The sequence below is a fragment of the Staurois parvus genome, unplaced genomic scaffold (assembly GCF_062004578.1).
Source record: "Staurois parvus isolate SC_StPar_1 unplaced genomic scaffold, SC_StPar_1.0 ptg000720l, whole genome shotgun sequence".
In the NCBI taxonomy this organism is placed as follows: domain Eukaryota; kingdom Metazoa; phylum Chordata; class Amphibia; order Anura; family Ranidae; genus Staurois; species Staurois parvus.
The window spans coordinates 1,406,079-1,421,680 of record NW_028318516.1 but is presented as its reverse complement, the minus strand read 5'-3'; the positions used below and the strand labels follow the sequence as shown (position 1 = coordinate 1,421,680).

The 15,602-nt window shown below is 45.4% G+C and overlaps 1 protein-coding gene across 1 annotated transcript in view; it reads left to right on the top strand.

Annotated features, from left to right (window-relative positions):
* The window catches only part of LOC149445473 (uncharacterized), a gene marked incomplete at its 5' end in the record, with an annotated part of 164,533 nt that overhangs the window by 16,199 nt on the left and 132,732 nt on the right, over positions 1-15,602 (top strand). The window contains one exon of the mRNA XM_089653775.1: positions 3,203-4,298. Coding sequence (XP_089509901.1) covers positions 3,203-4,298 — 1,096 coding nt within the window. The remainder of the gene's footprint in view (positions 1-3,202; positions 4,299-15,602) is intronic.

Genomic DNA, 15,602 nt, shown 5'->3' with positions numbered 1-15,602 from the left:
GTCACCTTTTAAGTTGCTGCACTGAAATAAATGAACTTTTGCACCATATTCTCATTTTTCGAGTTACACCTGTATATAGCACCGCTATTCATTCACCAAAAAAAGTGTAGTGTAAAAAAACTCGAAGTCATTTTTGGCAAAACACAAATAAAGAACAATATCCCCCTGATGTAGATCCATCAATGATCCAATCACAATACTCGCTGTCATTATTGACTCGAAGAAAAAACAAAGCTCCCCTCCTGCCGTCTGACAGCTCCGCCACCTCCCACTTCTAAATAAACCAAGGAGCGCTACCACCCTGTGACATCACTGGGTGGCCTTGCCCTCTTGTGACATCACCAATACAACATGCCCCGGTCAGTGACATCACCAATACAACATGCCCCGGTCAGTGACATCACCAAGTGGCACCGTCCCTTAGTATATTTAGTGGCAGGAGGCAGCAGAGCTGTCAGACAGAGGGGAGTCTTCATTGGGAGCGGAGCTTTTCTTTCCGAGTCAGCGGTGACAGCGAGCATCGTGATTGATGATGGATCTACACCGGGGGAACATTTTGATTTAGTTTTGCTTTTTTAATAAAGGACTTGTCAAATACTGCCTGCTGTCTATATAACAGAATACTTTTTTGTGGTGACTAATTAGGGGTACCATGTACCCCATACTCATTCACATGGGGTGAGGGATCTGAGGGCCCCCTTGTTACATTTTGTAAGTCCTCTGCCTGCAAACCCCCACAGCCACTAGCCTGAGTTGTAGGGAAGAGTCCCTTGTCCCCATCAACATGGACAAGGTGCTCTGGGGAGCAAAGCCCCCCTGCCCCAGAGCATCCACTCCATGTTAAGGGCACGTGGCCTGGTATGTTTCAGGAGGGGGGGTGTCTTTCTCATCCCCCTGTTTACTGACCTGCCGAGCTGCATGCTCAGATAGGGGTCTGGTATGTATTTCTTTCATTTTGGCAAGGGGTCCCCCTCAAAATCCATACTAGACCCCCCAAAGGGGGGACCCCACAACATTTTCTTAATTTTTCCTTTCCAGTAATTCTTTTTTCAGATTTATCGGTTGGTTTGGATGCGGCGGCCGCTCGCTCCCTAACAACCATGTTGTTTACTGGTTGTTAAGGATGCCAGCGGCCGCCCACTCTTTACCAAGCAGTACACATTTCCTGAATGCCGCATGTCTCCACCACTAATTAATGACCGCATGCATTTCATTCTTTATTTCCTTCTGTGAATGTAACGCCTGTTCATGCGGTATTTACTGAGCGTGTTCAGTGTTTGTGGTCAATACCGCAACACGGGATAGGAAATGGACAGTTTCAGGATGGCATGCGGTATTTAGGGGAAATGTACCCACATATCACATGTGATCTGCTTCTGTGAAGGGAGACAATGTGTGGATTGTGTGTGTGATGTCACAATCATAAATCTTACATTTTACAGATGATATTTTCTCTCATTTTCTTGATTTAGAGTGGAGATCCAATCGATATAGAATTTGAGGTGAAAGCAGAAGAAGAAGAGGCGTATGTGAGGGATGATCAGCAGTCTATGGAGGAGGATGGAATAACGGGGACATTTATAGAGGAGGACACTCCTACAGAGATCAGCACAGGTGGGTCATGAACACTAAATCCATTCCTCCACCCATACTGCTCACTGATTGGTCCAGAGTAGGGCGGGGACTGGGTGATATCAGCCTGTAATCCCCTGGTCACTTTCCTGAGCTGTGTTCCCCGTCCTGTATTCCTGGATTTCTCTCGGATAATCTTCCTTCTCTGTGCTGCAGACACAATTTATGTCTCTAGACTGGATTTATGGAGGTTCTGGGGTTCAGCTGGCAGAAAAATGTTCATTACATCATAAGTGTTACTAGACCTAGGCACCTGGACATGTTCTTTTGATCTTCGGCCTCATGGAGGTGAAATAGCAATTCTCCAAGTATTTGTCACCTGTTCCGGGTGGAGGGATATGTCTGTATAGTCTCAGACCCAAGTCACTGAGTGCAGTCTCAGGAGATGGGAGGCAGCAGTGTGGGATCTCTGCAACTTGTCTACAGTAAACATTTAATCTTCCACTGATTGCTGAATATCAATATTATGAGTCCTGACCCTTATACTGTATAATTTATATTGTACATTACATCCTCCTGACCCCCACACTATATACTCTATGTTGTACATTACATACTCCTGACCCCTGCACTATATACTCTATGTTGTACATTACATACTCCTGACCCCTGCACTATATACTCTATGTTGTACATTACATACTCCTGACCCCTGCACTATATACTCTGTTGTACATTACATACTCCTGACCCCTGCACTATATACTTTATGTTGTACATTATATACTCCTGACCCCTGCACTATATACTCTATGTTGTACATTACATACTCCTGACCCCTGCACTATATACTCTATGTTGTACATTACATACTCCTGACCCCTGCACTATATACTCTATCTTGTACATTCCATACTCCTGACTTCTGCTCCCCCCCTCCCCCCACTGCTATATATACACATAATATGGATTCTCTTTTGTTCCCCCATTTCCTCCCAGCTGGACATTTTATATCGGATGATGTGATTGGAGCACAGACTTTTACATGGTGATAATAATGTGATAACATCCTCCAACTTTGGACCCTTAAACAGAAAGTGATAATGAGGGAGGAGTCAATACCCCAATGATGGTGGTCTTCAGGATCAGTCCAGTCTTCATCTTGGTTGTTCTACCCCCTTCCTCACTCTCTGACCTCTGGTGGGGCTCAGCCCCGCTGTTCTTCATGACCAAATCATGGACTAAATAAGGAAGTGCAGTACTTCTTGTGTTGGGAAGATGGCGATGAGTGATAGAGGGGAAGGGGACCCTCGTCCTATAATCCCCTCATCACTGTCCCTCCTATAAAAGACAGTTCTGGTTGTTTCCTCACTCTCTGACTAAGGTCCATGAATAAAGAAATGACCTGGTAGGAGATCAGAGGAGCCATTTCCTAGTTCCCTTGAGGGTGGAATTGTAAGCTCCTTGGAGACCAAGCTGCCTGATGTGGGCGGAGTCCTGGTTTGGGGGAACCAATCAGCTCCTGTCTAGTAATCCTCTTTGTCTTTGTATTTTAGTCCATGGCCGGGAGATGAGGAAAACCTCCGAGGATTGTCTCACTTTGTCTCCAGACTGGAAAGTAGAAGATGAGGACATCACACAGTATAGTCCAGGAGAAAACCCGGCTCCCTCCAATGTCCATCCGGCACCACCCAGTGTAGATGGACCATCGGATTCCTCGTATCCGGAGGAACCTCAGACTGTGCGGGACCGGGCCGGCCTTCCAACAGGGAAGAACTTCTCCTGTACTGAGTGCGGGAAAGGATTCCGTTCTAAATCCTATCTTAATGTGCATAAAAGATCTCACACAGGAGAGAAGCCACATTCCTGTCCTGAGTGCGGGAAATGTTTTTCAGTGATGTCCAATCTTTACAGACATCAGAGATCTCATACGGGGGAAAAGCCGTATTCCTGTCCTGAGTGCGGGAAATCTTTTTCTAGTAAGTCAAATCTTTACACACATCGAAGATGTCACACAGCTGAGAAGCCGTATTCCTGTCCTGAGTGTGGAAAATGTTTTTTAGACAAAGCTAGTCTTCACGCACATCAGAGATCTCACACGGGGGAGAAGCCGTTTTCCTGCCCTGAGTGTGGGAAATGTTATTTATCAAAGTTCCATCTTTTCAGACATCAGAGATCTCACACGGGAGAGAAGCCATATTCCTGCCCTGAGTGCGGGAAATGTTTTTCAGAGAAGTACAGTCTTTACACACATCAGAGATCTCACACAGGGGAGAAGCCATATTCTTGTCCTGAGTGTGGGAAATGTTTTTCACAGAATTCCAGTCTGCACAAACATAAGAGATCTCACACAGGGGAGAAGCCATATTCCTGTCCTGAGTGCGGGAAATGTTTTTCAGAGCATTCCAGTTTGTACAAACATCAGAGAACTCACACAGGGGAGAAGCCATATTCCTGTCCTGAGTGTGGGAAATGTTTTTCAGAGAAGTCCATTCTACACAAACATCAAAGATTTCACACAGGGGAGAAACCGTATTCCTGTCCTGAGTGTGGGAAATGTTTTTCAAAGTCATCAAATCTTTACACACATCAGAGATCTCACACTGGGGAGAAGCTGTATTCCTGTTCTGAGTGTGGGAAATGTTTTATAGAAAAATCAAAACTTGTCAGACATCAAAGATCTCACACGGGGGAGAAGCCGTTTTCCTGTCCTGAGTGTGGGAAATGTTTTTCAGAGAAGTCCAGTCTGCACAAACATCAGAGATCTCACACGGGGGACAAGCCATTTTTCTGTCCTGATTGAAGGAAATGTTCCTCACTGAAGTCCTGTCTTCTTGTACATCGGGTCCCACACAACCCTGGAGGTGTATTAGTGCCTTGAGTGCGGGAAATGTCTTCTAGATGAATGTTGCTGGACATCCCAGCTCTCATGTGGAGAAGAAGCACACCCTGATATACACCTCAGATATACTCCATGGCTGATCTTCATCATGGAAGAAACAGTTCATAAGGAGATCAGAGGCCCCCAAAGACATGGATGAAGCGTGGGACCGGGTTGACCATTGATAGCAGGAGAAGAATAAAAATGGAGTCCTGCCCTGTGATTGGCTGAGTATATTTTGTGGTGGGAGATTTCACAAACACTTGGAGGTCTATGGAGAACAATGTTGAACGGATGTGACCGGCATTCTCCAGCTGGGAGGAGTTTTGGCTGTATTTTATTTCTTATGATCATTGGCTCCATCTAGTGGCCATAATATCATATTAGGCTAGTTTTACTGATGGAGATATTTCAGAAAAATCATCTCATTGTGGCCACTAGATGGAGCCGGCGATCATAGGAAATCTCTGTGTTACTTGAGGTCAAACTCCTGCACCCTGAGGTCACACTCCCGCACCCTGAGGTCACACTCCCGCACCCTGAGGTCACACTCCCGCACTCTGAGGTCACACTCCCGCACTGTGAGGTCACACTCCCGCACCCTGAGGTCACACTCCCACACTCTGAGGTCACACTCCCGCACTCTGAGGTCACACTCCCACACTCTGATGTCACACTCCCGCACCCTGAGGTCACACTCCCGCACCCTGAGGTCACACTCCCGCACTCTGAGGTCACACTCCCGCACTCTGAGGTCACACTTCCGCACTCTGAGGTCACACTCCATCACCCTGAGGTCACACTCCCGCACCCTGAGGTCACACTCCCGCACTCTGAGGTCACACTCCTGCACCCTGATGTCACACTCCCTCACTCTGAGGTCACACTCCCGCACTCAGGTCACACTCCTGCACCCTGATGTCACACTCCTGCACCCTGATGTCACACTCCCTCACTCTGAGGTCACACTCCCGCACCCTGATGTCACACTCCTGCACCCTGATGTCACACTCCGGCACTCTGAGGTCACACTCCCGCACCCTGAGGTCACACTCCCGCACTCTGAGGTCACACTCCCGCACTCTGAGACCTATAAATCTTTATTTTGGTGGTATTTATTCACTGCTGGAATTTTTTTTTTTTTTTGCTATATAAATGAAAATGTCCAAAAACTTTGTAAAAAAGTGTTTCTCTTATAAAATGTTGCAAATAAATAATCTTTCTTCATAAATATTGGCCAAAATGTATTCAGATATCTTTTTAGTAAAAAAAAAAACAAATTAGTGGATAACCAAAAATTATAATTTTTCAAAAAAAAAATTAAATTTTTATTTTTTTATATTATTATTTATGTTTTTTTACACCCATAAAGGCTGTAAAATCAATAATTTCTCCTTCTCTCCGGCTGCATTCCTGCAGCCATTGAAAAATAATGTGAGAGCTGTGATTGGTCACAGCTTGTCACATGGTAAAAGTCTGTTGGGAATAGCCCTGTAACATGTGACCTCGGTGATCAGTCACAGATTTCACTAGTAGTAAGCAATGATATCAGGAAGTGACGTCTTCCTTACTACTGTTCATGTGATCACTTGTCTTCAGTTCACTGGTCTTCCCAGTGAATGCCTGTGCAGGGAGGGAAGATGTCAAGACAAGTCTGATGATTGGAGGAGAGCAGACTGAGCTCCCAGCACAGCTACAGCACTGACCATGCTGAGCTCTCATGCCTAGTGTGGTCAGTTTTTAATAGGAAATCAGAGGGACTGGCAGGATCTCCGGGGATCTCACACAAAGGAAGTAATACAGAGAGAAGAGGAGATGTCTTCATACCAGGACATGGGACAGCCGGCACAGATCAGGAAAAGGACATGTTGGAGGAACATATTCTTTGAAGGAGAAGTTCAGGCAAAGCTCTTTTGTCTGTACTTCTCCTGTGGATCAGAGGAGTGCAGTTCATTCTGAACTCCTGTGACCCATTTTCAGGTGAAGCCCGCTGTCAGCTGACGTCACTCAGCCGGTCCAGGCTGGGGAAAGATCCCGACATCAGAGTCTGGACCAGCCGCACCCTCCCCCTCCACAGCCCAGTGAGTGTGGGGGGGGGGGCAGGGCAGAGAGCGGTGACTGACAGTCACCACTCTCTGCTCAGAACGGCTGTGAGAACTCATGGTCAGCAATCACATGATCGCTGAGTCCTCACACTTGGATCCGGCGGGGGATGGGTGCAGCATCCACCTAGGGGCAAGGATGATTTTACAAAGTCAATAAATAAATGACATACTTTTTTGGCCTTTAGATGGCGCTAAGTATCATAGAAACTAGAACCATCTTATTGCCAAATGTGGTATTCTCCATTTTATATCCATGGAAACCATTCACCCCGCCCAGCACAGAGCCTAGTCCCTCTACTCCCCCCATCCCATTCACACAGAGGGAATGACAGGCACATTCACCGGGTGTATTGCTGTGCAATTGTTTTATGAACAGACTCCTAGATGATTACAGCTACTTATATAGGGACATCAATTTACATATTACCCATCAGTCCCCGCCCCCGAGGAGCCTACAGCCTAAGGTCCCTAAAATTCATACATATACATACTGGGGCCAATATAGACAGGAGCCAATTACCTTCCAGCATGTCTTTGGAGTGTGGGAGGAAACCGGAGTACCCAGAGGAAACCCACGCAGGCACAAGGAGAACATGCAAACTCCAGGCAGGTAGGGAAGTGGTTGGGATAGCAGCATCAATGACATTAGTGCTGCTAGGAGGAAGTGCAAACCACTGAGCCACTGTGCTGCAGAATATGTTTCTATAAAGGTGGGAAGTATGTAGCAGTGAAAAGACCTCCCAGCAATGTTATTACCAGGCTGCAGCTAGGGGGCGCTCTAATGTGTACAGTGTGACCCCAGAAGAGGGATCCCATCTAGCCCACATTAACCCTCTCACTGCCAGAGCTGTTTCTGCATTTTTCTTTTGCGTACATATTAAACCGCAGACTTTGGGCCTGAAGATTAGTTAAACCCCCAAACTTATATATCATGAAATCAGAGGCCCTGGAGAATACAATGGTGATAGTTTTGAATTTTTGAGATCACAAATACATTATTTTACCAATTTGTTAGTAAAATATAAAAGATGAGGTTGTGCCAAGTCAATAGATACCCAACATGTCCAGCCCTACAATGGGGCGTGCCACTGAGATGATGGAAAACGTTTTATATATATATATATATATATATTTATATATATATATATATACTGATCAAAAAATGAGAGGAACACTTTGAAAACCCATCAGATCTCAATGGGGAAAACTCTCTTGCTGAATATGTATAGTGATATGGACAGGGCAATGTAAGGACGCCCCATTGTTTGAAGAAATGAAAATGATTGCTCTACAGAGGACTGAATTCAGACACCATGAAAATCAAAGTGAAAAAGTGATGCAGCAGGCGAGTCCATTGTGCTGAAATTTAATTGCAGCAACTCAGAATGATACTCAGTAGTTTGTATGGCCCCCATGTACTTGTATGCATGCCTGAGTGACAATGTCGGGGGAGGCTCCTAATGAGACGACCGATGGTGTCCTGGGGGATTTCCTCTGAGATCTGGACCAGGGAACCACTGAGCTCCTGGACAGTCTGAGGTGCAACCTGGCAGAGTTGGACGGACCAAAACATGACATCCCAGAGGTGTTCTATTGGATTTAGGTTTGGTGGCCATTCAATGGTATCAATTCCTTCATCCTCCAGGAACTGCCTGCATACTCTCCCCACAAGAGGCCAGACATTGTGATGCACCAGGAGGAAAACAGGACCCACTGCACCAGGTGGAAAATAGGGTCTGACAATGGCCTAATAGCATTCAGGGTGCCATTGTCTAGCCTGTAGAGGTCTGTATGTTCCTCCATGGATATGCCTCCCCAGACCATCACTGACCCACCACCAAAACAGTCATGCTGAACAATGTTACAGGCAGCATAACATTCTCCACGGCTTCTCCAGACCCTTTCACATCTGTCACATGTGCTTATGGTGAGCCTGCTCTCATCTGTGAAAAGCACAGGGTGCCACTGGTGGACCTGCCAATTCTAGTGTTCAATGGCAAATGCCAATCCTGCTCTATGGTGCTGAGCAGGGAGCATGGGACCCACTAGAGGATGTCGGGCCCTCAGTCCACCCTCATGAAGTCTGTTTCTGATTGTTTGGTCAAAGACATTCCCATCAGTGGCCTGCTGGAGGTCATTTTATAGGGCTCTGGCAGTGCTGTTTCTCCTTGCACAAATGAGCAGATACCGGTCCTGCTGATGGGTTAAGGACCTTCTATGGCCCTGTCCAGCTCTCCAACAGAAACTGATGGTCTCCTGGAATCTCCTCCATGCTCTTGAGACTGTGCTGGGAGACACAGCAAACCTTCTGGCAATGACACGTATTGATGTGCCATCCTGGAGGAGGTGGACTGCCTGTGCAACCTCTGTAGGGTCCAGGTATGGCCTCATGATACCAGTAGTGACACAGACCCTAGCCAAATGCAAAACTAGTGAAGAACAGTCAGAAAAGATGATTAGGGAAAAAATGTCAGTGGCCTCTGTGATGAGCATGGCGTCAGACCCCAACCCCTCTCACCAAACTCGTGACCGAAGGACTAGCCAATCTAAAACCATGCTGTCACGTGCGTAACAATGCCACACCCAGCACAACGATTTTCAAACTAATGGACCACAGATCAACGTACCGGCAGCCTGAATGCGATTGTTACTGGGTCAGGTTAATTATGCAATGAACCCTTCACACTGCCACCACCTCCTTTTTATACAGAGAAAGAGGAAACTCAGCAATACACTAGGATGATTGGTTAATTGACAGTATACCGCTATCTCTACAGACCGGTTATACAGAGGGTTAAACACTCATTTATTTATTTCAGGTACTTATATAGCGCTGTCAATTTACACAATGCTTTCAACATATATACCTATATTGAACATTCACATCAGTCCCTAACCCTCAAGGGGTGTACAATCTAAGGTCCCTAACTTACATTCATACATACACATAATACGGTCAATTTAGACAGGATCCAATTAACCTACCAGCATGCCTTTGGAGTGTGGGAGGAAACCGGAGTAAACCCACGCAAGCACAGGGAGAACATGCAAACTCCATGCAGGAGGTGCCATGGTCAGGAATCGAACCCATGACCCATTTACTGCAAGGCAGACGTGCTAACCACTAAGCCACTGTGCTGCCCACAGCAGGGACTCGTAAATTGCAATTAAGAGCTATAGAAACAATTCAACACTTTCAGAAAGTAAGATTTATTACTAAAAGGTCAAAAGGGTGCAGTAGAAATATTTACAGGAAGAAGATGTAACATATATATATATATAAATATACAGAGCAATACAGCACAGCAAACAGATAACAGAAAGAAGTTTAGGAAGAAGATGTATCATATATATATATACACAGAGCAATACAGCATAGCAGATAACAGAAAGAAGTTTAGGTAAGTACTTGCCAAATAAATGTCTGGGGTTAGCAGTTTCAAGTCTGATGAGCTAAAAAAGGGGTTTCTGGTCTCTCATTGGGTTTCGTTGTTGCCGTGAGATTCTCCTTTGCTTTCTCTCCGATAGATGTTATATTGAACGGTCCTCACTTGTCTGACTCCTCACAAGAACTAACTGCGTCTTTTTCCTACACAAAACCTCTTCCCACGATGGACAAGCCAAGCCTTATTTGGCAAGAGGATTGTATAGACAGCCCCTTAGCAAGGTACGTTGAACGCGTTCCTGAGGGAGGGGGGAAATCGAAGGAGAGAGACTGATTTGGGAGTTTAAGAGAAATACCAAAATGTAGTTGTTTGGAGCAGAATGGATGACCGCGCCCATCTCTGTGTGCATGATTGTGACAGCCTCCACCTGTAAAACCATGTCTGTTTTGGGGGTCGTCTCATTTTTGCCCATCTAGTGTACCTGTTGTTCTCTTTATTAACACCAAAGCAGCTGAAACTGATGAACAACCCCCTCTGCTACTTACCTGACCAGATCAATATCCCAGGAGGTTCATTGGCTTGGTGGTCGACTCTGATTAAAAAGTCTTCCTTTCATTTTTTTGAGCTATATATATATATATTCATATGTATGATTTGACTTTCTGAGTGTCAGCTCTTTATAATCCCATTTTTCTGACTGCTCTTCTGTAACAATGTCACACGTGAAGATCTCTTTGTATCATCTCAGCTTGAGTCTAGTAGGAACGTGTGGATTCTGTTCATTCCTTCCACCTTCCAGTGGCAATGTTGCTGCATATTCTTCTCAGGAAATTGTTGGCCTCATGGATCTGTTGCTACTAGAAGGTTTGTTATGGAATGACTGAGGCTCTGTTTTCATCTAAAATATAAAATCTATAAAAGAGATAACATCAGCGCAGAGTTGGAGGAAACAGAACAGACCTCAATGTTGGCCCCAAACTGATCCCCAAAAAACTGCCCATGAACCCCAATCCCTTCATCCTGGGGGGAGTAAAGATGATCAAACCTGATAAGGACACCCCGTCCTGGACTCATCTCCATCCCATCTCTTTCCTAAATGTCGATGTCTAAATCCTCATCCAATTTCTATCTAAATGGCTGAATTTATCCCCAAATCTCCTCATTTATAAAGTCTAAGTGGGCTTTGTTCCCTATAGACAAGCAGCCGACAATGTCTGACACACAATCCTCCTCAACCATCGAGTCCATCAGAGATCAGAACAGATGCTGCTTTCTTTGGATATGTACAAAGCAGATGAGACACCATCATGGTCCTATCTACCCCCCACCCTAACTCACTGGGGTCTAGGTGATGTCTTCCTGAAATGGGTCATGGCTCTATACAACCCCCATCTGTGATGAGTCAATGCCATGGAGTCCAGTCTTCCTGCTTTCTGATTTGTTATGGAACATGTCAGGGATGTCACCCCCCTCCCCCATTCATTCTAGTACCAGAACCGCTGGCTGCGCAGATCAGATCCAACCTGTGCATTAACCCTTTCTCTGCCGGGCCCTGAGATCCCCTTTTAACCCCTTGCCTACCGTGCACTGTCACCCCCTTCCTGCTCAGGCCAGTTTTCAGCTTTCAGCGCTCTCACACTTTGAATGACACCAACTTTTAATCATTTTTGAGACAGATAGAGCTTTCTTTTCTTTTCTTTTGGTGGTATTTAATCACCACCGGGGGGCTTTTATTTTTTGCTAAACAAACTAAAAAATGACACAATTTTGAAAAAAGTTTCTGTTATAAAATGTAAATAAGTCATTTTTCTCCTTCACTGATGTGTGCTTATGAGGCTGCACTGATAGATGGTACTGATAGGTGACACTGATGGGTACTGACAGGCATCATTGATGGGCACTGAAAGGTAGCACTGATGGGCACCGCTAGGTGACACTGACTGGCAGTGATAGGTGGCACTGATAGGCAGCACCAACTGGCACTGATAGGCAGCACTGATGGGTACTGATAGATTGCACATATGAGGAGGCATTTATGGGCACTGAAAGGCAGCACTGATGGGCACTGAAAGGCAGCACTGATGGGCACTGATAGGCAGCAGTGATAGGCAGCACTGATCGGTACTGATAGACTGCACTGATGAGGAGGCACTGATGGACATTGACAGGCATCACTAGTGGGCACTGAAAGGCTGCTCTGATGGGCATTGATATTTGGCATTGATGTACAGTGATTGGAGGCAAAGGTGGGCACTGAAAGGCAGCACTGATGGAGCTGCACTGATGATCATTGCCCTGATTAAAAGTGTAGAGGAGAGGACTGCCGATAGCAGCATTTCCTGTTTACATGTGATCAGGTGTGATTGGACACAGCTGATCACATGGTAGAGCCTACATCATTGGCTGTTTACTATGATCAGTGATCCACTGTGTCCCCGGGGGTGTGCATGTGCAGATAGAGTGGGAGGATGTCATATGTCCTCCCAGAACAAGAGAGCTCCCGCCCATCCCTCATTTCTCTGTACGGTGGGCAGGAGGCGGTTAAACTCAGGTGGTCAGACCATTTTTGAAATGTTTCCATTTTTTTATTTTTTACAAACAGCCTTGAAAATTGAGAAAATCAAATCTACACAAAACTGTCAAAGAGCAATTTTGTCTAAAAATTATAATTTTTCACTTACAGTTTCCAAAATGTATAAAACCGTACATTTTATGAAAGCATGGGACGGGCAGAATGAAAAGAAGGTGACACCCCAAATCACACATTTTCTGAAAGCATAGGATTGGTAGAATGAAGAGAATTTGCCCCCCCCACAAACTACATTTTATGAAAGCATAGTACCGGCAGAATAAAAAGAAAGTGACCTCCCCCCCAAACTGTACATTTTCTGAAGGCATAGAAGCGGGAGAATAAAAAGGTGACCCCCCCTAAATCGTACATTTTCTGAAAGCATAGAAGTGGGAGAATAAAAAGGTGACCCCCCCTAAATCGTACATTTTCTGAAAGCATAAGGCAGGTAGAATAAAAAGAAGGGGACCCCCCAAACTGTACATTTTATGACAGCTTAGGACCAGTAGAATAAAAGAAGGTGCTAGTGATTTTTCAGGTCCCGTGATATTTGTGCAAATGTTAATAAAAATATATATATATTTTCACTAAAAAAATACATAAAAGTCATTGTTAGCCGAGACAAACAACAAAACTCACAAAATTCCCGCTAACTTCCCACTAAATCTAAAACTGAACTGCGGTAATCAATAAGAAATATTTGTACATTTTAGATTGCGCCTTTTTGGGAAATGGTGAAAATCAAATATTTACAAAACTGTAAATGTGCAATTTAGTCTAAAAATCTGAAGGTTATAATTTTTCACTTAATATTTCCAGAATTTGTAAATGACCCCCAAACCAGACATTTTCTGGAAGCATAGAACCAGTGGAATAATAAAAAGTGCTACAGATATATTAGACCCGCAATAGTTGGGCAAACATTTATCCAATCTCTATTTTTATAAAAAATACACTAAAATCATTATTAGAGACATAAACACAACACAACGTACAACATTCCTGCTATAGTCCTACTAAGGCCTCGTTCACACAGGAAATCCTATAGTGTACGCCCTGCCAGGCCTCGGTTCCCCACACGGTGATGGACACGTGCTGTGCGGTCCCATTGGTGTCATTGGGGATTCAGTGGCTGCATGGAGGACACAGCTGCTGCCCCCACCCTGACATCCATGAGGGTGCACAGCCCTGAATGCAGACAGTGTGACTTCTGGGACATGCATCCATATGGATGTCAGATTGAGATCAGCAGCTGTGTGTGTGCAGCCGCTGCGTGCCAATTGGCATCAATGGGACTGCTTGTACAGGGATACACAGAGCACCGCTGTATACACATGCGGGTGAACAAGGCCTGACATGGGTCTATGCTGTGATGTGCTCTGTAAGGATGAGGCCCCACTTTTTTATTATTTTAATTGTTTTTATAACTTTATTGTATTTATTTTTTTGTGGGGGAGGGGGGTGGTTAGATATCAGAGGACTAAAGAAATCCTCAGAGTCCTCAATGCAACCTCAGCTGCACTGTAGATGAATAAATAGGAGTCTACTGTACAGAAGCTTCTATTCATTCATGAAACTAAAGCACAGAAAACACTCTTTACTATGCTTCAGTGATGAATGACCACATGAGGGATTGGTACTGATCACTCATTGTGTTCATTCAGGAAGGGGCTGGTAAACATGACATGCCCACCCCCACTCTCCATCCTGAAAACCACACTGATCTTCCACTCCAGCAGCAGCTACAGCCATGGGCGGGGGTAGAGGGGAAGCCGTCCAGCAGCACTGCAGGGAAGGTTCTTCAGGGGATCAGTAAGAGGTCTAAGGACAAGGGGGGAGTCTGAACGGCAGGGGGAAATATTTAGACATTTTGATTCCCCGTAGCTCCCCTGCAGTAGCTGAAGCTGGTGGGAAGGGAGAGGATAATAGGCCAGCAGCAGGGAAGCTAAAGGTAGATCTGTGCTGTGGGCGAGCAATGGGTGCTGCGTGGGGGGATCGGTGCGGACGGGGGATGTTAGAGGTGCAGGGAACCATCCTAGAGGACAGGCAGAGGGTCTGTGGAGTGGAGGGAAGCTCAGGAGACCATGAGGTTATAGCAGAAGGGGAAAGCCATGGACATACGTCATACTGACCTGGCCAGCTGGAAGCAGTTCTATAGGTCAGTACAACACCCATCCATGGCAGCACAAGGGTTAATGATCACCTCGGGGGGGTTTTAGGGCACCAACATTTTCCATCATTTCATCAGCACACACCATTCCAAGGATGGGCATGTTGGGTGTCTATTGAGTCGGCACAACCTCATATTTTACCCCACAAAAAATGAGTAAAATCTTGCGTTTGTGTGCTCTAATATTACATTTAGTGTATTTATTTACTGAAATTTAATCTTGATAAATCATTGAGCTTAATCATGGGTGTGACGGGAGTGACTTTTGGGGGTGGGGGGACCCCTGTATCAGCTCCCCATATTCCTCTTATGTGTAAGGAACCCTGTGCCTGATAGGGGTACAGGGTGAAATGGTCTAATATTGGTGTGGGGATTGTTCATTGTTCTCTGCCATGAAGCTGCATCCCAGTGTTCTAGCAAACTATTATGGGATGTAATGTTTGTGTATTGGTGTGGGGGTTGTCCATTGTTCACTGCCAAGTGCTGCATCCCATTGTTCTATTGTGTGTCTTGGTTTGGTGGGGGGTGTTTTCCTGCAGCCCTTCCCCCTGATGGGTCGGCCTGCTGATGTGTTTCCTGTTCCTGGTTGTATTTCCCAGCCCTGAGTATATATCTTGTGTTTGTGTTAAAATAAAGCCGTCCACTTCCTTTCTTAAGAAGAGTCTGGTGCTATTTCCTGTATGGTCAGCGGTGGGGTCCATGGATGGTGTTCGGACAGGGAAGCAGGAGTCTAACGAAAATTGCCTACTGCAGTCGGGGTCTGGTTCCATTACAATGTGGAATACAAAACTGGAACTACCACCATTTTATTCTCCAGGGCCTCTGATGTCACAGAATAGATGTTTGGGGGTTTATCTCATCTTCAGGACCCAAATCTGCATTTTCCCATGTGTGCAAAATCATGCAGAAAAAGCTCTGG